Source organism: Cyprinus carpio, chromosome B20 (genome assembly GCF_018340385.1).
Source record: "Cyprinus carpio isolate SPL01 chromosome B20, ASM1834038v1, whole genome shotgun sequence".
In the NCBI taxonomy this organism is placed as follows: Eukaryota; Metazoa; Chordata; class Actinopteri; order Cypriniformes; family Cyprinidae; genus Cyprinus; species Cyprinus carpio.
This window is the reverse complement of record NC_056616.1, coordinates 15,873,110-15,894,792: the sequence shown is the minus strand read 5'-3', so window position 1 is coordinate 15,894,792 and position 21,683 is coordinate 15,873,110. Positions and strand designations below refer to the sequence as shown.

Here is a 21,683-nt window from a genome sequence, read left to right as displayed (position 1 = left end):
TCATAACATCTATTTGAAATAGAATTTTTCTGTATCAATGCAAGTCTTTACGGTCAATCTTTGATTAATTTAATAGGTCACTGATGAAAAGTATAGATTTATTTAAAAATGGGAAGAAAAAAAATCTTACTGACCTCAAACTTTTAAACGGTTTTTATTATTATATTATTATAATAGTATATGTGTGAACTCATTACACTCATATGTTCTTACCCATTGCATCACAATCAGCTGGTAATCATAGATACGCTGAATGAAACATTAAACTTGATGTGGTAAATCATAGATAAGGAAGTTAACTATGAAACGTGGGTCAGTTCTGAGAAAGGTTCACCATTCTTACCAGCTGAGCACTGGCTCCAGCACAAGAATCAGCATTATTTCAATGGAAGAGAGCAGTGGTACACTGTGACACTGTTACACAGAAGAAATACTACAGACATCACCCTCTGTTATTTCTCATTATTCTCACAAAACTCCCATTAATTAAAGGGAGTAAGGTATTAGCCAGGAGCTTCAGAGTATTAATCACTGAATAATTGTCCCTTGGGGTCGAGACCAATGCATCAGCAACTTCATATGGGCTTCTCTCTTGCTGTTTATCATTCTGATTGATGCACCCAAGCCTCACTATTTAGAATGGATGGAAAAAACGCAAACGCATAAACTGCAGAAATAATTCAAAGCAGAAAGTAACTCTTGTATTGATTACCAATTCAGATTCTTTACTTATGAACTACGACACACCCGGAAATCAAAATACATTATAGAGAAGGCAGAAAGCTTCAGGGCAAGTGAACAAGGTCTAGACGAAGATGACCTCAGTGACCTTATTTAAATGTCAAAGTAGACTTGTTCATTTGTAAAAACATCTACAAGAGGACGTATACTGGTTAAATACACATCTTTAATACATACATTAAGACTCCATACAGCAAGTATATTTCCCAGTGATTTTATTTCCTCTAATTTCAACACAGAATTTGTTTGCTTGTATAGGCTTCTCTGTGTCTTCTGCTCATGCTCTCTGTCTGATAACTTAGAGCAATGAGCGAAATGACTAATATTTGATAATGAGTGTACTGTCTGCCTGGAAGAAAGGTCTGTCCTCAGAAGACTCCTTAGTCTCAGATGGCCCAACACACGCTGTGTGTGTGTTTACCGAGAAATGATGGCTGCCCCAAAGAGATGACCTCCAGTGGCAAAGAGTGTCTAGCTTGAGTGAACTCAGTAATTGGACCCTTGTGCATCTGTAGGGACTGTACGGAGCACGCAATGGGAAAGGGGACACTGTAGCCACTTTTTCACTGTTGGGCCAGTGTTGACCAGTGCTTTAAACGGGCCGGGCGGGGCTTATAGTCTCGGACCTGTAGCACCGAGCCCAAAGTAATGATGCGTTTCCACCGTCGGGCCAGAAGCTCTGCTGCGCTTCACTAAAACCCGCCCTTTACATGCCCCTCTGGAACAACGTTACGCAACCCCATCACCAACAAAGAGAAGATTCATCAGAAAAATAATCAGAAAGTCCCTGGAACTAGTGCGATCACAAAACAAACATGATGAAAGCGGCCCTTTGTTTGCATGCTTTGTTAATTATTTTAAACCTTAAGCAACAATGTTTTACAATAAGTGATACATTGATCATATAATGAATTAATTTATCAGGATTAAAAATTAGTCACACAGAAATGAAGCGGTAACCTATAAACAGTTATTTAATTAAACAAAAAGGACACAGCCTACTTATTCAGTTGGGTCTGATTCTGTTCATTTGTAGTCACAGTATACATCATATTTTATACAACACATATATTTTTTTCCATCAAAAATAGCCTACGACCTGTGTAGCAGAGGGAGCTCCCAAACAAAAAACATTATATATAATATGACATACAAGACATATCAAGACGAGACATATGACAGATTAAATATGTTACTAAATAAATACACGATTGTTATTGAGAATGAGAGGCTGACGTTTGATTCCTTCAAGCGGTATTTACCATGTTTACTATGGTAACGTTAAGCCTAGCGTGCATAGTCCTTTGCATCGCTTATAAATATTTCTGTCTTGTATGGTGATCATAATCCACATCGGATCTTAAACAGAAGTTATTTTAAACACTCGCTGCTGTCTGAAAGTGAGTTTTGAGCTAAAATTATTTGAGAAGTCTTTAATGCTGATGTTATAGCTGTTAGCTTTATGAAATGATCCGTGGTGTGTCGATGCTCTCCAGACGCAGAAAAACTCCATCTCCGTTAGGTAAGCAAACTGATGAATTATAATGTATATGTTGTGCTTGTCACTTCATCATGTTGGTTGGGGGAGTGGTTAGTGTGCACGATTGGCATGTTGTCAGAACCTGACACCTTAGGTTTAAATCCCAGGTGAAGCATGTATATAATTATAATAAATATTTTAAAGTTGTGTTTTTATTGTTCTGTTCTTGTAATGTGTTGTAACATCTTCCTGACAACTGAATGAACTCTTAGTGAATATGTTATTTTGGTCATTAAAAAATTGACATTAATAAAAGACATCAAGCCACAACGCCTGGCATTTTTTACATATAAAGACTTTTATTTAAATATATTAATTGTTCTGCTGCATTAATTCCACTTTTATACTTTGCAGGAGTTAGGTTAAGACAGATGTGCGATTGTGTGGTTTGTTCCTGACCCTGTTGATCAAAAGCAGATTCAGGTCTCGAAACACTTGTGAAACGCTCAATGCTTTGATTCGCCTTAGTCACGTGACATGGGTGTTTCAAATCACACTTCGGAGCAGTGTTTCGAAACATCTGCGCTTCAGGATCTCGACACAGTGTCGAAACGTCAGTTCGCATCAGCCATTCCTAGATTCATACAAGAATGATATTTTGATATAATTATGATGGATATTTTCTTAATTAAATTTTCTGTCAACTGATAATTTTTCAATTTCATATTTTGTAATTGTTTTGGGGTTTTTTGCATACTTTTTGTTTTTTAGATTTTTATGTTTTATTTATGATTTGACTTGATGTCTCCGGCGAGGTTTTTTGAGTCACTGTTTAACTTGTGGTATATATTTTTGCCAGATATTTCTAAAATGTCTTGTTTTGTTCATAGAGGTCAAAATAGTCTTGGTGAAAAGTGTGCACCAGAAAAGGCTTATAATATCCAACATTAAAAGCATGGATGTAAAAGTTTAATGCGAGTACCTGTAACTTGTACACTGTGAACAGCATTGTCTCCTGTCTATGATAAAGGAGCAGCAGACAGATATCAGAGGTTCGGACTTATGAAGGCAGAGCGAACCAGGCCTATTAGATTAGGCTATTTTTGTACCTGCTCTCCTGTTTAATGGAGTTACATGGCTCTGGATTGCCTGGGCAAAACTGATTTTAAAATAAGATGATTGACAGGCTTCCAGATATAAAAAACAAACAATAACTCCATTGAGTTGAGCTCTGCACATTTTTTGGTAGACTGCCACAGAAGGAGCAAAGTCAGGGACTTTTAAGTAATTGATGAGAATTTTCAACTCCAGACTAATTTTTATTGCTCAGAGTATGGGCTCATCATTCTTTTATTCACTCTCACTCTCTCCTCAGTTGCAGTCCCATCTGCTGATTTCCTCATACTTGAATGTTATCCGATATTACAAAGGCAAGAAGTGGCTGCCACTGGCTTTGATCTCACAGAAATTTAGATGCCGTTAGGCATGTTGAGACCTTCATTCTGCAGACCTGGATCACCTAGGATTTAACTGAAAGCCCCCACTCACATCCTTTGACGCCTGAGCCACAGACCTCTTGCGTTTGATCGCAAGCGCAGGTAGAGAGGGCCTCCGCTCTCCTTCTACAACGGGAAAGTCTGCAGGCAGAGGGAGGGAGCCCACGAAGGAAAGTCTGCAGGCAGAGGGAGGGAGCAATCGTGGGCCTCCATCCCTGTGGGTGGCTCATCCACACTCATGACAAAGTGCATCCTAGCAAAGGTCAGTGCAGAGCCTGCAGGCAACTGCTGCTTCCCCCATCCTACCTAGTTAGTCATACTCAAACAGGAAAAACATCACTCCATCATCCAATGACGATGAGTGGTGAAATAAAAAAAAAATAAAAAGTGAGTACAAAGATGATTCAAAAGCTGTGGGGGTGTGGAAAGCTAGAGGAGTCGGGGAAGGTTGATCGATGAAGGCGACTCTCCAAAGTCTCTGGCACATATCCTAAAGCCCTCTTTAATTAAAGCTAGGAGCCTGGTGCAGGGCCAGACCTGCAAGCACGTCCTGTCCATTCGGTTGAGGGGATGTGATGGAGCCAGACCGTGACTCCTGACATTTGCCAGCGGCATTGGGCTGGATGCTCAAGAGGGAGAGCACGAGCTAGAATAAAATATTGTGACTTCAGCAGTGTCTTCTGTTTATGTATCTACATGTATATACATAATCACTATGCTTTTATCAACAATTTATTTGATTTTATTTGTATTTTCAAAACATCAAAGATAACTTTTCAAGATACAAGATACTTTTCTTACTTAGGATAGTCACTGATTTGTCAATTTTTGAGTTACAGTAAATACTGTTACATAATTTGCCTGCTAAATGTTCCAGGCAGCTCATACCGTATCCACTGAAATCTAGTCCCGCCCAGATAGGAATGTCTGTGGAAATTTTTGAAAACACTTCTCCTCATTTAATTTGACCTTTGGTGAATACCGTAAGCTAATTTTCTCATTGTGCAGCCTGGTGCACTTTCATCATGAATTTAGACCTTTTGCCAAGTTTCTGAGTGAAATAACAGTTGGTCGTTCGACTGCCTGCTGACATCCCATCAAACACAAAAAGCTAATTAAATCAATAAGGAGAGCACGATTCCGGAAACTGCTTAGAAAGGCCACTGTAGTAGTAGGTCACGATTCTTGCCTAAATTCCTTCCCTTAATTATACACAAACATTATAAATAAATGTACCGCCTACATTCAAACAACAGGCCAACCTGCTTTATAGTCACAGAGATCACAATCCCACCTAAATCAGACATTTTATGTAAATCATTTCAATTCAGAAAACTCTATCCATTCTATCTGAAACAAACTAGCTAGTAACAACTGTTTCCCAAACACAGTCGCATCTAGTTCAACTACATAGGGCCATTGTTAATGAAGTCACACTCGTGTGGTAGTGGAATAACTTCTGCTATTTAATCGATTAGACATCTCTAAGATGCTGCTGTACTGAACATGGCACCTGATAACTAATGTATTATTTTTTGTTCCCTGTCACTTTGCTTTATTTGATGTTTGATTCATCGCGGATTACCTCTTACGTCATACTCTGGGGTTTCCTTTTAGGTATTTATGCACATGCGCACTCTTCAAAAATGGCACTTTTAGAAGACTAATACGTAGATTAAAATGCATTTATATTTAGATAGAATGGAATATATAGATTGTACTGCATGTTAGCTTGCTTATTGTGCCCAAGACCATATTTATTTAAGCCCATATTCCTTGCTAACATGAAACTATGCTTCTAACCACAGCTCAAGAGCTGTAGTTCTACCACCTAAGTTTGCGACAGTTTGCAAATTTTCGTTTGAACTATAGTTTCGGGAAACACTGAATCGTTGAACTACACTGAACAAAATTATAAACGCAACAATTTTCTTTTTGCCCCCATTTTTCATGAGCTGAACTCAAAGATCTAAGACTCTTTATATATGTACACAAAAGGCCTATTTCTCTCAAATATTGTTCACAAATATGTCTAAATCTGTGTTAGTGAGCACTTCTCCTTTGCCGAGATAATCCATCCACCTCACAGGTGTGGCATTTCAAGATGTTGATTAGACAGCATGATTATTGCACAGGTGTGCCTTAGGCTGGCCACAATAAAAGGCCACTCCAAAATGTGCAGTTTTATCACACAGCACAATGCCACAGATGTCGCAAGTTTTGAGGAAGTGTGCAATTGGCATGCTGACTGCAGGAATGTCCACCAGATCTGTTGCACGTGAACTGAATGTTAATTTCTCTACCATAAGCCGTCTACAAAGGCGTTTCAGAGAATTTGGCAGTACATCCAACTGGCCTCACAACCGCAGACCACGTGTAACCACACCAGCCCAGAACCTCCACATCCAGCATCTTCACCTCCAAGATCGTCTTGAGACCAGCCACAGCTGCTGCAACAATCGGTTTGCATAGCCAAATAATTTCTGCACAAACTGTCAGAAACCGTCTCAGGGAGCTCATCTGCATGCCCCTCAACGGGGTCTCGACCTGACTGCAGTTCGTCGTCGTAACCGACTTGAGGGGGCAAATGCTCACATTCAATGGTGTCTGGCACTTTGGTGAGATGTTCTCTTCACGGATGAATCCCGGTTTTCACTGTACAGGGCAGATGGCAGACAGCGTGTATGGCGTCGTGTGGGTGAGTGGTTTGCTGATGTCAACGTTGTGGATCGAGTGGCGGTGGGGTTATGGTATGGGCAGGCGTATGTTATGGACAACGAACACCGGTGCATTTCATTGATGGCATTTTGAATGCACAAAGATGCCGTGACGAGATCCTGAGGCCCATTGTTGTGGCATTCATCCACTACCATCCTGATGTTGCAGCATGATAATACACATCCCCATGTTGGAAGGATCTGTAAACAATTCCTAGAAGCTGAAAACATCCCAGTTCTTGCATGGCCAGCATACTCACCGGACATGTCACCCATTGAGCATGTTTGGGATGCTCTGGATCGGCGTATATGACAAGTTGTTCCAGTTCCTTCTGATATCAAGCAACTTTGCACAACCATTGAAGAGGAGTGGACCAACATTCCACAGGCCACACTCAACAACCTGATTAATTCTATGCGAAGGAGATGTATTGCACTGTGTGAGGTAAATGGTGGTCACACCAGATACTGACTGGTTTTCGGACCCCCTCTGGACCCCCAAATACAGTAAAACTGCACATTTTAGAGTGGCCTTTTATTGTGGCCAACCTAAGGCACACCTGTGCAATAATCATGCTGTCTAATCAGCATCTTGATATGCTACACCTATGAGGTGGATGGATTATCTTGGCAAAGGAGAAGTGCTCACTAACACAGATTTGGACAGATTTCTAAACAACATTTGAAAGAAATAGGCCTTTTGTGTACATTGAAAAAGTCTTAGATCTTTGAGTTCAGCTTATGAAAAATGGGGGCAAAAACAAAAGTGTTGCGTTTATAATTTTGTTCAGTGTATGTTGGTAATGACGGAACTTGCGACCATAGTTAGCTAAAGATGCTTTTGGGAAATTCACCCCAGGGCAGCAATTTGTTTTATCTCCAGAGATATGTGGCCATCCCAGATTGCATTGTTTATAGCAACAGTTTTAAAAGCCCAGTATGTTACTCCTACCTGCCACTTTACTTACTATCTTATACTGTAGATGTTACCTTCGTCTTTTCATTATATTAACAGAAATGCAGAGTCCACACCTGCATCATAAAGTGTACTGTATCATGAGTTAGTTGGCAACAAAATAAAAAAAAAAAAAACTAAAAGGTGAATAAATACCTAATGATTTATTTTACATTTTCAAATACAGAAAAAGGAGCACTACAAATAAAACATTCAAACTAAATGCAAAGTGCTGCATCATGAGAATCGTGATCAGCCTCTCTAGTATGTAATTAACCTAAACTGGAAAGTATTAATCAGCAGTGCATAAAAAAAGCTTTATGGCCTCCCTTTCAATCTGAGATTATTTGAGGGTCTTGAACTTATTTCCATCTTACAGTACTCTCATGTGCACAGAGCAACTGCATGGCTTTCCGCCAGTGATTGTCAATCTCCTAATGCTCCTCGATTACCAATGTCCTCTCAAATAAGACAAACTGGATCATGGGGAATCAATCCATGCAACATTAGCAGATAGGCTCGACAACACATTGGACAGAGTGGAAGGTGAATGCACAAGTGTGTGAGTAGAGGTGAATGGCTCCCAATTCATCAGATTCTCTACTTTATGCCAGGTTAATTTCCCAATTTCACAGTCAGTGGGTGTTAAACCCCTCATCCTTCTGCGCTATGGTCCAGTCATGAGACAGCGGACAAGATCTTGTGAGTATGAGGGAAGGTAGCTTTAAATTTCCTCCAGTGTTTGGAAATATATTTGAACATCAATAGAAACATCTGATACCTTAAATGAAAACAAAAAGTTTAAAATGAGCCAGGTCCACCAGCTTCTTTAATCCACACTTAGAAACATTAAAATGTATAAAGTAAGTGCCTTGATTGTGAAGTATATTTGTCAAAATAGAAGGTTATTCTGTGAACACAGAGCCAAATTCAGTAACAGTGTATATTATACACACACCACACCCTATTCACTGAGAAATAAAACAAAACAAGACACTATAATAGTTCATTGTGAGTGACCATGTTAGCATTGCATGGTCACTATCATATAAGTGCACCGATCTTTAACTGTGGGATCCTCGATCATCCACCTATTTTCATACATTGTTATATAATGTAGCACTTTATAGAAACAGAGCCACTGACTGCCTTCTCACTGTGCAGGACAATTTTACACTTCTGACACAGCAATTTTCCCTATAGCAAGCTATCCTACTTGCACACATTTGAATAATTCAGAAGTGTGATAAGAGGGAAAATTTTCTGCAATTGGTCACAGTGTTCAAGCAAAAACATTGCCTAGTATATCAGACTACCTGCTGTGGTTTCACCTGATGGGAAGATACGGAAAGACAAATTTGTTTCGCTTTATTTGTGTTTTGTCACAATGTGTTTTTGATTTGGCTACATTTAATTACTTCCTAAGACACTGTAACGCTTAATGTTGACAAGCTTTGAATTAGCATAAACAGGCAGATACACTTGCAAGACAAAACAGCCCTCTGGACAGGGAGACATTAGCTTTGCTTTTTCTCTCCTTTACTTTGATTGTCAGGAGGGGGAGTCAAGCCAACAGGCCCGGAGGGAGAACGCCTGACAAGAGGAGAAAAGTACTTGCCATTTCAAAGCTCTCCGTGTTATCCTGTTGTTTTTAGGCAGCAACTTTCTGCCTAGATTAAGGAATATCCTCACGTTCCACAAAACAACTAGTTCAGTGAAGTAGGCCTATATGTAATTGTTTATGAGTAGAGTAGCTTTATTAGTGATGAAAAAAAAAAAAAACAGTCAAAACAAACCATTAATCTGAAGATATGTACTAGATGATTGAAGGGTCTAAAGATACAAAACCTAGAAAAGCAAAATTAAGATTATTTACATGTTATGTCAAATAACCACTAAATGGCAAATTTGTCTTTCCGTATCTTCCCATCAGATGAAACCACGGCAGGTAACGGCACATTTCTGGTATACTAGGCAATTTTTTGCTTGTACAATGTGACCAATTGCAGAAAATTTTCCCTCTTATCACACTTCTGAATTATTCAACTAGATACATTTGAAGTCCTGTTATTATGCTACTCTGTGAGGTCGTCACCGGTCTATTAAAATGCATAACATATTAAAGCGTCTTTGGGGTTTCCATGTTTTCTACATAACAAAACCAGAAATCGAGGGGTTATGATGTCACTGGCAGGCAACACAATGACACTGTGGACACAGTCTGTGTCACTAGTTAAAATTGCTTATTTCTCTCGATTTAAACATTCTTCTAAACATTTGGGATAATGTAAGTACACAAGTCAGCAAAACATATGACACTGTTCTAGTGGTTTTTGGATATTTTAATAAAAACATCTTACATATTGTGCCTTTAAGTATGTGTGTTATATCATGACAAGGGTAATGTAAAAATAGAGGAAATTCCACTTTCCTTCTTGCGACCACTACTGCCACTGCAAACAACATTTTGATTGGCACATAGGTTAGCACCATAAAAATAATATCAAATTCTTCGCACCTTAAGCCTGCAAAGATGGGCTCTCAGTGCTTTTAGGTTACTAGAATTTGTCACAATGGCAATCCTAGTGTCTCTGAACACCTCCGTGAGGTTATCAGAGTTAGCCATGTGTTTCTGACTGCCACGCATGCCCTTTTTTGGGCTTAAAAGAGTGTGTTCTTTTTCAAGAGCCCAGGAGCAATTCCATCTAATCTACTTCCCCTCATCTACATCCTCAGCAGTTCGGCTAAAAATAGATTCAGACTAATCTCAAAATAAAATGTGTACACTTCGGTAATATTCTGGGTTCAATCAGTACTGTGTGTCTGCTCCAATGTGGACAATACAAGACAATACAATAGAAAAGCTATACAGAATGACATTATCCATTGTGGACAATAATTGGCCTGGACAAGCTGGAGAAGAGGATGTGTAATAAATAAGCTGCTTAAAAATATCTTATTGCTTTATTGGTATGAATCTGGTCTTTTTTAATTTGTTGGAATGTCAATTACTACTTTATGAATCTGTTTATCCAGCAGGATGCTCCTGATATTCAGCCAAAGTCAAACTTGCGTTTTAATCCTACTATTAGGTTTAGGGTAGTAGCGCTTCTTTTTGCAGTCAGGCCCTCCGCAACTAATACATTCCTCAGTTTAAACCTTTTATCGCTGCTTCAATAGCAAACAGGTGTGGGAGTCCTCATTAAACGCAACTTCCTCATGAATAATTTTAATAAGCTAATGTTAAAGCTATTTCACCCCTAAAGGCAAAGCCTGTCACAAGTCTTCAATTGGTTACTTATCAAAAACCGCCTTTTACAGTTAAATCCTCAGCGCACATGCAGTTGTTAATAGCTATGTTGCATTTCGCCCTCAAAACATTTCATGTCACAGTATGAAAAAATAATATTAAAAGCCTCTCAGGCTGTTCATGCAAAGTATGGATTTTGTTTGCTTCATATCTGAAGATGTAGCAAGCATGTATGCACGAGGCAGGTATTGATGCAAGGCACATACTGTACCAATATATTTGTCATAAATTCTTACAAATGTTTTTCCCAAGAGCTTGCCATTGTTGTGAGAGTACATTACTCGGCTTAAAGCAGAAGTCTAACACTCCAGAGGCAGATTGATTTCACAACCCTTTCAATGCTGAGGCCTCATTGATCTGGCTTTCCTCAGTGCCTGACAGGGACCCCTGATGACAAATCTAAAATTTCCACCTCCTGTAATGAAGGGGATTGAACTTTGTGTCAATTGCGAACAGCAACATAGTTTCCGGCCATGTTGATTTCTCAAAACAGGAGGTGTCAGGAAATGAAAATTGTTTCAGCAAGAAGGGCAATCTATTAAACTGCTTATAAGCTACCTTCAAAACGACAGCGACAAAATCTGATTAAATGAACTTGCCTGTCTTTATGGAAAGGCATGCAGCCACAGCCAATTCATTCATTTTGGGGGATTGAACTCACTGCAGATTCTGAGAAATGTTCATGACACTGAGATAAAATCACACTTCTTAAAGGAAATCCTAGATTGCAAGATTTATGTTTGATGCACAGAAAGGTACAGGAACAGCTCTCTGAGGTGATGCAGAGAAATGGTTTAGAGCTTACAAACTGTGTTTGATTTAAAACATTTGCAGAGGTCAACATTTGCCAATGTTATGAACCAACTGCTATTCATAGTTTTCACATGACGTCACAGCCTTATGGGAATGCCCACCTGGAGGGCAAAACAAAGCTTTCTTCCGCTGCCAGCCAGTTTGTACTAAGTGCTAATGTACTAAGACAGTGATTTTAAATAGCATACATGTTATTGATGATGCCCACTATTCACAGGCAAGCAGATGCAACCAGAATATAAATGCAACATGCCAAATTCAAAATATAAAACCATTTAAAGAAAATATTTAATGTGGCTTTAAGACAGTGATATTGGAGGACCAAACTTAATATGCTCCTTATTAATAAAACATACTATGTACAGGCAAGCAGATGGACCCAGAATATGAACCAACACACCAAGTTTCATATTCAGCGTTTTCCCATAGAAAACCATTATAGAAAGAAAATGCATAACATGCACATTGCATTCACATTCTGGACTCATCTGCTTGACTGTATATAGTAGGCCTTATAAATACATTTTATACTGAATATCACTTTATACTTTTAATATCACTGTCTCAAGGTGTGGTCACATTAGCAAATCTAGGCAAAATAATTAAAATAAAGCTACAAATAAGGTGAGCAAAAAAGGTCCATTGTCAATAACGTAGTGATGTACAGACCACTACTCACACACTGTCAAACCAAGCAGCTTTGTTTATACAATGGCCAAATCAATCATAACCGAAAACATTCTTTCTACAGAAGAAAGACAGTCATATAGGTTTTGAATGACATGAGGGTAAGTAAATGAGAACAGAATTTTGATTCTCCTTTAAGCCATGTTAATAACCGTTTTAGAATTTCCTGCTGTTTTGGTGATTGAAATACCATGGTAGGTAATGTACATGGATATCAAGTGCCTAAAACTTGCAGTTTGTTCATATACCTTTGTTTTTCTTCTTTTGAGAAATATTTGTAGATTAAAACAGATGGAAAATTGACAGGCCTGGGCTGCAGTTCTATGGATGTTCAGCCCTTCGAGTCGCTGTACCAGTCATGTGACTGAAAACAATGAAGTAAGACTGCAGAGACATTAGAGGGTAGCACTACTCACCAGTTGGAGCCAGAAGCCTTGGGGGTGGTGGAGGAGGGGGTGGAGGGGGTAACGGTGGGTAGGGCCTACACTGGCATGGCAACTGGCAGCTCCCTTCCAGCGGTGCCACTGTGGTTCGGGAGCATGATTTCTGGAGCTCCCCTCTTGCAAACTAGGGATAAGAACAGAGGACAACTTAGATTTAGTTTTTGTCACTTTCATCATCATGCCATGTGTAGCACAGCAAAAACTGCAATAGTAAAATGAGATTTTTCGCAATAGCCCTTAGAATTTACAATGAAGAGAACATCATAACAACACAAGCACTCTCTCATATTTTTCTCTCTGCATGCTGGCGAATGGGAGCTCCCTCCCACTAAAGTGGAGACTGAAGGGTGTGTGGACGCTGAGGTCTCTCAAAGAGAACACCCACCCACACCGCAGAGCCTCGGACCCCCAGAAGAGTGGGAGTAACGAGGGGTGAACCCTGACACTGCCACCCCCTAACAGGCCATCCAGGAAACACTTCTCCTAGTCTTGAGAGCGCTGCTTTGCCACGGGGGACAGTAGTAAAGGACCAAAAGCCATGTCTCCAGAACTAAACATTGTTCAGTACCTATGAATTTAGCTGGTGCTGGAACCAAGAGGAGGGGATGCTATTTAAATAAAATTTAGTATCAAATACCATTGTAGAAATACTAGATGTGTAATGTCAAAATATTACACACAAATGGTCAAGGATATTTTACTTTGTGTGTATTAAAGTTAAATCTTCCGAAACGGAAAGCAAAGATCTAAATCTAAACATACTGATTAAATTAAAAATTATATAAATGTAATTTATGATTTTATAGTTGCCAACTGTATCTGACATTAAATAGGTATACAAATACATAAGTAAATATCTAAATAACTAGATATATTCATAAATTTCAGAGCAGTAGAGAATCACACAGCGAACGTTATGCACGTGCGCATCCGCGACGCTCGGTTATTGAACCTGACAACGAATTATTATAAACGACTGAACTGCTCAGTCCAACTCACCTGAAATAACGGAAGAAACAGTGAGAGAAAACACTGACTTAACAAAAACGGCAAAAAACCCAAACTAAGCGGCAATAAATTTCGGATAAACATTCCTCTTCTGTCTCTTCACAGTCCACCTGGCGAGGACGCGAGTCTGAGGCGCATAAAAGTCATTTATTATCCGCTTCTTAAGGCTAACCAACGATGTTTTTCCCGAGTTTGAGCAGACACGGTTTCTGAAACATTCTCGTCCAGTTAAAGCAACAATAATTGGTGACATGGAAGGGTTTGAGGCGACATAGGAAGGACGCTAGCGTTGCTTCTGAGGAAAAGTTGTTGATCCTTCGCGCGCTGCCGTGGCGCGTGCCCGTTTCCACCGCACAAGAGTTCCAAAGCAAAGTTCTCTCCGCGCGCGATTCTGTGTGAGCCGAGCGCTGAATCAGGATTCATTTCTTGCCAGGCATGATAAGAAGATGTCAGTTTAGTTACTGACACTCAAAACGCCACGGAGAACCCACGCTGACTCGGTTAAGCGCTCGAACGCCGGTGCTCAAGTAGGTCCCAAAACTGTAGACTGGGGATTCACCTCTTCATTACTTGGACAGCACCACCTGACGTAAGAGCGTCCAGTGAGAGATGCGCGCGGAGATAACGCACTATTATTAATGTGCTAGCCATTTACATTAGCGACGTAGTCACACGTTTTCTATCGCTTCCGGATGAGATAAAGCCATGTATTTAACAAAGGACCCTTAGGGTTACGTTTGGTTAGGTCACGGCGCCAGACAGTGAGCATGTATTTGGGGCGAGTTGGATGTACTCTGCAGAATAGACAGACACAGAGCACATGAGGCAGTGAGGGAAAGAGCCGAGGGGGAGGGGGTAGTTTGCCATCCACAGCTTTTGTTTAGGTGGCAGAATTTTAATTTTAGCTTGCGTGGTAAATTAAAGGACGTTTTCTGTGGATGTATTACCATCCACATGGGATTTGATTAACAGCAGGAAAATAATTTTTAATTAAGAGACTTCAATAAATGATCCAAATGCGTAGTTAGTCTAATTCTGAAATAGGACATGGAATGCCAAAATAAAGCAATTGTAACTGGCAGTGAAAATGCTAAAGTACTTGAGCAAAGCACAGTAAAAAACTCGAATAGGAAGTGCAGGTGCCAGTCTATAAACAGTTCTACTCCATTTAGGGACTAGACAATATTATATTATATTACTACGGGTATGTAGGCTATATATTATTATTAACCTATTATACCATATATAAGTTAATGGACAGTACTGTACATTATGGACAGTAAAGTACGGTATTTCATATAGGACAGTATTGAACAGACAATGTGTCTATCCCTTGTAGGCTTTTTCATTCATGAAAAATTAAATATGGCATCAACCCTGCTTAAGATCCATATACCTAGAAAGGATTTAAATAGAAACAGAAAGGCATGACGAATGTTGGTTAAATATAGACACGTTATCAGCAAGATCTTTTTTGTAATCTGAAATATGATTTAAGTTTAATTCTTTCTTCCACCTCTTCCTCTACCAAACTACAGTGCATGGTGACAGCTTACACTTTTGCACTAATACCCCCTCTTTCTTCAGATTTAATTAGACTGAGAAGCCCTCTGATGTGATCATCCTAAATGAGGTTGCTCCACTAAATCACCAAAGCAATAAATTCCACCCAGAATAAATTGAATCTTAATTTATAGGTCTTGTTTTATGGACTGAGTCAGAGTCTGTCAGCACCTCAGACACCATGTCTCCAATGTGTTGCTTCTGTTTTTAATTACACCGATCATTCATTGGCTCTTAAATATGAACCCGGCAGATATTTTGATTTATCCCTTGGTAAACACCACCAGGATTATTTAGTGCAGTTTAAACACACCTTTATCTAACAATCTGAAAGTAATTACAGTCATTTAAAATAGTATTTAGTCAATACTTCATATTTAAAACCCACCTCCCTGGTTTACTTTTCATAAAAAATCTGAAAACCAGTGCAAAGCTATTAGAAATGCAGGCACCATATATGCGTTCTCCTGAGTGCTGGACAAATTTAGTCAATATGGAATCAATGTGAGTGCTTGGTTTTAGTGATAGGCTGTAGTCCAAGTTAATGCCATTTCATTAGTTGAGACATGGCGTACTGCAAAGTAGATTAGAAATAGGAAGAGGGGTCGCAGAGCAGGGAGGGCTGTATTCAGACAATAGCTGATGCTACAGCTTGATGCCAGGAAGTCCTGCTTGGTCTGCAGCAGTCCTCTCCCCTGCATGCTGACCAACCCTAAAGGGTGCTGTAATCTAGTTAAAAAAAGAGATTGATGGCTCTGTGTACATTAAGGTAGATCTCTCCGATTGTTCATCCAATTGAGTCCAGGCCATTAGGCCCGTGTTCAATCAAGATGAGCTCACGCTGCTTCTTTTCCTTCCTCTCCATCTTTTCGATTTGTGTTCCTTATCTCCTGGACTTGAATTCTTGATTTATTCTTCCTCACCTAAAGAAACCCCTAGTCTATTCTGGGCTTTTTTTCTGCTGCAGATGGAATTGAATTGTGAATCAAACTGGATGCAGTGGGTATTCTCTTTGGCAGATTCAATAAGGATTGAGGGAACTTTGCACCTTAACAACCCTATAGTTCTGTCTCGAGTTGGCACCAGCTTCGTGGCAATAAAGTAGTTTTGCAGACCACCTGAATGCTCTCGGTAGACAGTATCACAATGGTCTTGCTATAAAAGAGATCAAAAAGACATATGGGATTTAATACTTTGGAAATATTATAGGTGTACTCAGACAAGATGTTAGCATAACACAATCTAAAATGATCATAACTAAAACTTTAAACACTCAGTCTTTAGCCTATTTTTGGGGTCATTACAGCATGAAGACAAAAGGCACCACAAGAGATAGTATTTTAATATTTTAATCTCATATATTCCTATTTTATTGATCCTGAGGTAGCAATCCTAAAGTAGGCTAGTTTTCTTTTGATCTCTCAGAGGCCATTGCCTTCTTAATTCATATCTCTGTGCATTTTTTGACAAATATTTGTAGACAAATTGTATTGTAGCTAGATTTTGCTTGTCACTCAATCAATAATCCAATCATTTTATCAGAGTTTAGAAAAGCCCAAATTGACTTTCACAATGAAAGTGATAATAGTTAAAGCCTTTGCTGCTGTCAGCGAGAAAATGTTCATGTTTAATTCTAAGAAATAATGGGGTTCCATCCGTCTTCTGAAAAGTAATTAAAATGAGGACCATCTTGCAAAGCTACAGTGATTCATAAGTACATTTGCAATTATCTTCATTTTTAAATAGAATTGGTCACTCATGCAAAAATACTATACTATGAAAAATTAAGCAATTCAAAAGTGTGCTTAAAAACATTATTGATGATAAGCCACATGATGATGTTCTTTCATTATTCTAACATTCAGAATGCTACAAAAATTCAGCATGTTATAATTTAGTCGTTGACTTGCCATGAACCGCTAAAATCAGCCGCTTTATTCCCATTATACCACCCTTTGTGGTAATGCTAAGAATACATCATATACTTGAGCTCTGAGAATGTTTTGGCCTATACTCGATTATTCTGTAAAACGTTAATTTATTTGTATCCATTATACATTGTCATTTTCAGTGCCAGGCTTTAGGAACACTAAGGCGTTTTCACACCTGGCTCATTTGGAGAGTTTGTTTTACAACCTGGCATGTTTTCTCCCATAGTTCAGTTTGTCTGGCATACATGAATGCATACTTGCACTCGAATCCGCACTAAAATGCTCAGTGCGAGATTGCCTGAAGGAGGTGATCTCAACTCAGCCCGACTGAAAACAAACATGTTTGCTTGTGATGATGAGTAAGCAGACCGACCCAAAAGATCAACAAACCAACCTGTATCATAATTCATAATGGCAAATCCTTTTCGTCCAAAAAGCAGCATTGTCCGATTACTTACTGCTTCACAAAAAAAACAAATGATCTACAGGTCAGAATGATGTGACTTGGATCAAAGCACTGCACACTTCAATCATTTGTTTCATCACAATGTTTGATGTAAAAATCCATGTATATAGATAAATAAATTGTGTATAAAAGATTGTGGCCTTTAGATGAATCAAACAATAACAGCCTACCTCTTACTCTTGTCTTTCAGATAAGACTTCCACACCACTGCATTACTCCATGTCAGCTCTAATAACATGTTGCAGAGCATTTCTTTGTGCTTGCATGGTCTCTCCATGATGTAATGCTCTATCGAAGCCTGCAGAGAGCACTTGGATATAATGCAGCTGAAGCACAGTGCCAACCTTGCACGAGTCCTGGGGAGGTTGCATAGGTAGACTGTGTCCTGAGAAGGAGGGAGCAGTGGTGATAGATGATGTTGTGACAGCCGTTTGTTTCTTGCTGAGTTTTTCCACCCTAAGTCAAGGAGTGAACTGGAGTGGAGTCAGCACAGCTATGGTGCTGTGATTTAAGGCCTGTGCTTCAACAGTAAATCGATCTGAGTGGAAGAGCCTGAGTGGGCAGCAGCAGAGGATCAAATCCAGCAAGGTATCCCTCAGTTCCCAGGGAGCACACTGCACTTTCTGACAGGATAGACGGTGCTACCAAAAGCCTCTGCAAGCTCATGCAATCCCGACAGTAAATCGCTACAGAGCATGTCTACAGAAAAGTCTGTGCTGTGATATAGTGGATAACAATTATTTGCTTTTCCTGTGCAACACGTAACTGCCAGAGTCATTTTTTTTACTCAAGCATTTAAAATGGACAGCTGTTCCACCTAAGCCTTTTTAAAGCCTTTTTTTAAAGATTTTTGAATAATTATGAATTTAATAAAATTTTAAACAATATAAACTGCCTAAAGTGAATGTAAAGCAATCTATGTCTATTTTTTTTATTTATTATTTTAATCATTGTTAGCAGCATAATTATGCAGTGCCTGTTTGCAAGCATGAAGCACCATAAAATGTGTCAGTGCAAGTGTTTACTATACAGTCACCTGTTCATGCAAGCAGTGAAACCTATTGTGCTTTTTGTCGTATGGAATTCTTATTGTGCTTTGTGGATGATCGAGAGAGCTTCTAAGAGAGTAGTAACCTATATTTTCATTATGCTTATAACCACCGAATATTTAATGGTCTTTTACCTTTTTCATGAGCCAGTTCATCTCTCTTCTCACTGTCAATGTAACTTTTAAATCTTAAGCTGAGAAAAGCTTCAAGTGCCATTGCTGAAGGATGCTTCACTCTCTACTGGGATAGATAGCTAATGGCACTTTACAGATAGCAGGACACAAGTGATCTGCAAAAGCTTTTAGCATTAGCATTAGCATTAAGAGGTATTGCATCATATACGTCTTTGCATTCACCTCCGTTTATCTCTGTGTCTTGTCTGACAACAGAGTTGAAGTATTTTCCAAACATGGTGAAGTCCTGGTCTTGTAATTGCTATAAGTACTGTAGATGCCCATGAATTAGATCTTACGGCAGCACAAGCAGAAATAAACTGCAGGCATTCTGAGTTGAACTGACATGCAAATTACAGAGTCATTACTTTTACACAGTAATGAAATGCTTGACTGGACCATTAACACCTCATGACTTAAACTAAAGTCATGCCTTAATGTATGTACATTTCTATAGTGTTTTTCTATGTCTGGTACAACATGTAGCATAATATCTTGAAATGTATCTATATATGTTCTGCTTACAAGCAAATTATTGTGTCAGCAAACATGGTTCATTTTGAATGGTCGTCGACTTGGATCTAGGTGATGTAGTCATGGCATCTGCCAGCTTCCTGAGCCATACTAAGCAAGTAAACCTTGACCCCTTGGTCACAAAACTATTTTCTCATCTAATTACACAGCTGTAAAAGATATGTAGGTTTTATATACTTTGTACTGGCACATTAATCCATTTTCTACAGGAACATTACACTATGAGATTTTTGTTTGCCTGAAAGATGGCTAATAATAACTGATTAATACTTTTATTAAACAAGGATGCATTAAATGTGTCCAAAGTGACAGTAAAACATTGTATAAGCCATTCTTTTAAAAATGATTGACTTTATTCTAATTAAACAGGTATCAAATGAATACAACTAAGACATGATCTGGGAATATTGTTTTCGTTTTGTTAATAATTTAACTATTTTGGAGTAACACGCCAGGGATGATGGAGACTGGTGTGATGAATTGCTGACCTGACCTTTTGTCCTTGCCATTCTGATGTATCATCATTGCCTGACTCAACAGCACAGGTCAGTCCAGAGAACAAATGGAAAGATTATAGGGGAGTGAGGGAGGTGAGTTGTCAGTAAAATACAATAAGCTGATATGTCAGAATGTACAAAAATAACCCACTATAACGGACACACACACCAGGGGCCTCATTTCCATTTCTTTATGTTTCTTTTTTTCTTTATTTTCATCTGGCTCTCCCAAAATAATGTGATTTCTATATAAAGAGATTGTTCACCCCAAAAATAAAAATTCTGTTATCATTTGCTCACCCTACTGTCGTTTCAAACCTGTATGACTTTCCTGAAGATATTTTGAAAAGCATCTCTGTGCTTTTTGCATCAATACAATTAAAGTTAATGATGTCCAACATGAACAAATCCATTGAACAATTCTTCAAAATGTGTTCTTTGGTAACACTTTAGTATAAGGACCAGTATCACTATTAACTAGTTGTTTATTAGCATGCATATTACTAGCATATTGGCTATTTAGTACTTCTAAAGCATATATTCTACAGATCCCCATTCCTACCCTATACCTACACTTAATAATACCTTACTAAGTCATAGTTAATAGTTAATTCATAGTGAGAATTGGACCTTAAAATTAAGTGTTTCCTATACTTTTGTCTTTTGCAAGAGAAGGAAAATGCATATTGGTTTAAATGACATGAGGGTATGTGAATAATGACAGAACTTTCATCATTTTTGAGTGAATTATCCCTTTAAAGAGGTCTCAGTTTGGTTTTTTTAAAGGGGTCTAGTGTGTGAATATAGTTTTTGTAATATATTTTTTTTTTTGAAATGTCACAGTATCAAATGTCAGACCATGGCAAAAGATCAAAAACAGGGCTTTAGTCCAAAGACCTTCCAGAGATGGAAACGCTGTGTATGGTATCGCAAGTCTGCAGAGGGGAGATGTTTATTTTCCTGAAAACTAGCCGGCCAACATCAATAGTGTCGTCATGCAGTATGTTTTTGATACATCAATTAGGGCCAGAGATATCAGTCTGTGTCCTTGTGTTCCTTTGAATGGATTAATGACTTCTTTTCATTTATTATCTACAGGTAAGGCCCTTTGATGGATGCATTGTTAGCTCAGCCATTATAAACGCCCAGGCTCCAGCTTGGCCTGCATGATGAAAGAGAGCAAAATGAATGTGAGGGTAATAGACATAGATCCACAGCTGTGGGACTGAGGGCCCCTCTTTGTAACTGAGCTTCTATTTCAGTTTGAATAATTGAACTTCGATAGCCAAGAGCACCTCGTTTCACCTTTTGTCTGTCAGACATTAGCTATGTATCGTTTAGACTGAAGTGATGATGGCACAGAATTGTGTTTCAAATGAAATTCCAGCACCAAGAAGTTTTAATGATTCAGAAGCAGTTCTTAAATGATATTCTCATTTCACAATTTCTTGGTTACCACCCTAAATACTAGAAAGTTTTCATTTAGGATGCTTTTTTCCCCTTCTTTTGTGGAACACAAAAGAAGATATTTTGAAACATTTTTGTTTATACAATGAAAGTCAATGGGGTATAATGTTGTCCAACCATTGATTTTAATTGATCGGGCAAAAACAGCTGAAACATTCTTCAAAATATCTTCTACATAACAAAGATGCAAGTTTGGAACAGCATGAGGGTGATGATATGATGACAGACTGCAGATATATTATTAATATTGTGTTGTGTATGGTTATTTATAGAATGAGCCATACAATTATTTGACAGCATAGTGTGTATCACAGATCAGCCCTTCTATTTTTAAAGCCTTTATTATTTCCCTT

At 38.7% G+C, this 21,683-nt stretch overlaps 1 protein-coding gene across 2 annotated transcripts in view; it reads right to left on the bottom strand.

Annotated features, from left to right (window-relative positions):
• The window catches only part of LOC122141019 (proline-rich membrane anchor 1-like), a 29,564-nt gene extending 15,184 nt beyond the window's left edge, over positions 1–14,380 (bottom strand). Inside the window, exons 1-2 of one of the 2 annotated variants that reach the window (XM_042746750.1) lie at positions 13,642–14,380; positions 12,616–12,766 (exon numbers count right to left, since the gene is read on the bottom strand). In XM_042746750.1, coding sequence (XP_042602684.1) covers positions 12,616–12,766; positions 13,642–13,734 — 244 coding nt within the window. In that variant the 5' untranslated portion in view covers positions 13,735–14,380. The remainder of the gene's footprint in view (positions 1–12,615; positions 12,767–13,641) is intronic. The other variant, XM_042746749.1, reaches the window with a different exon arrangement.
• Positions 14,381–21,683: the final 7,303 nt, after the last annotated feature.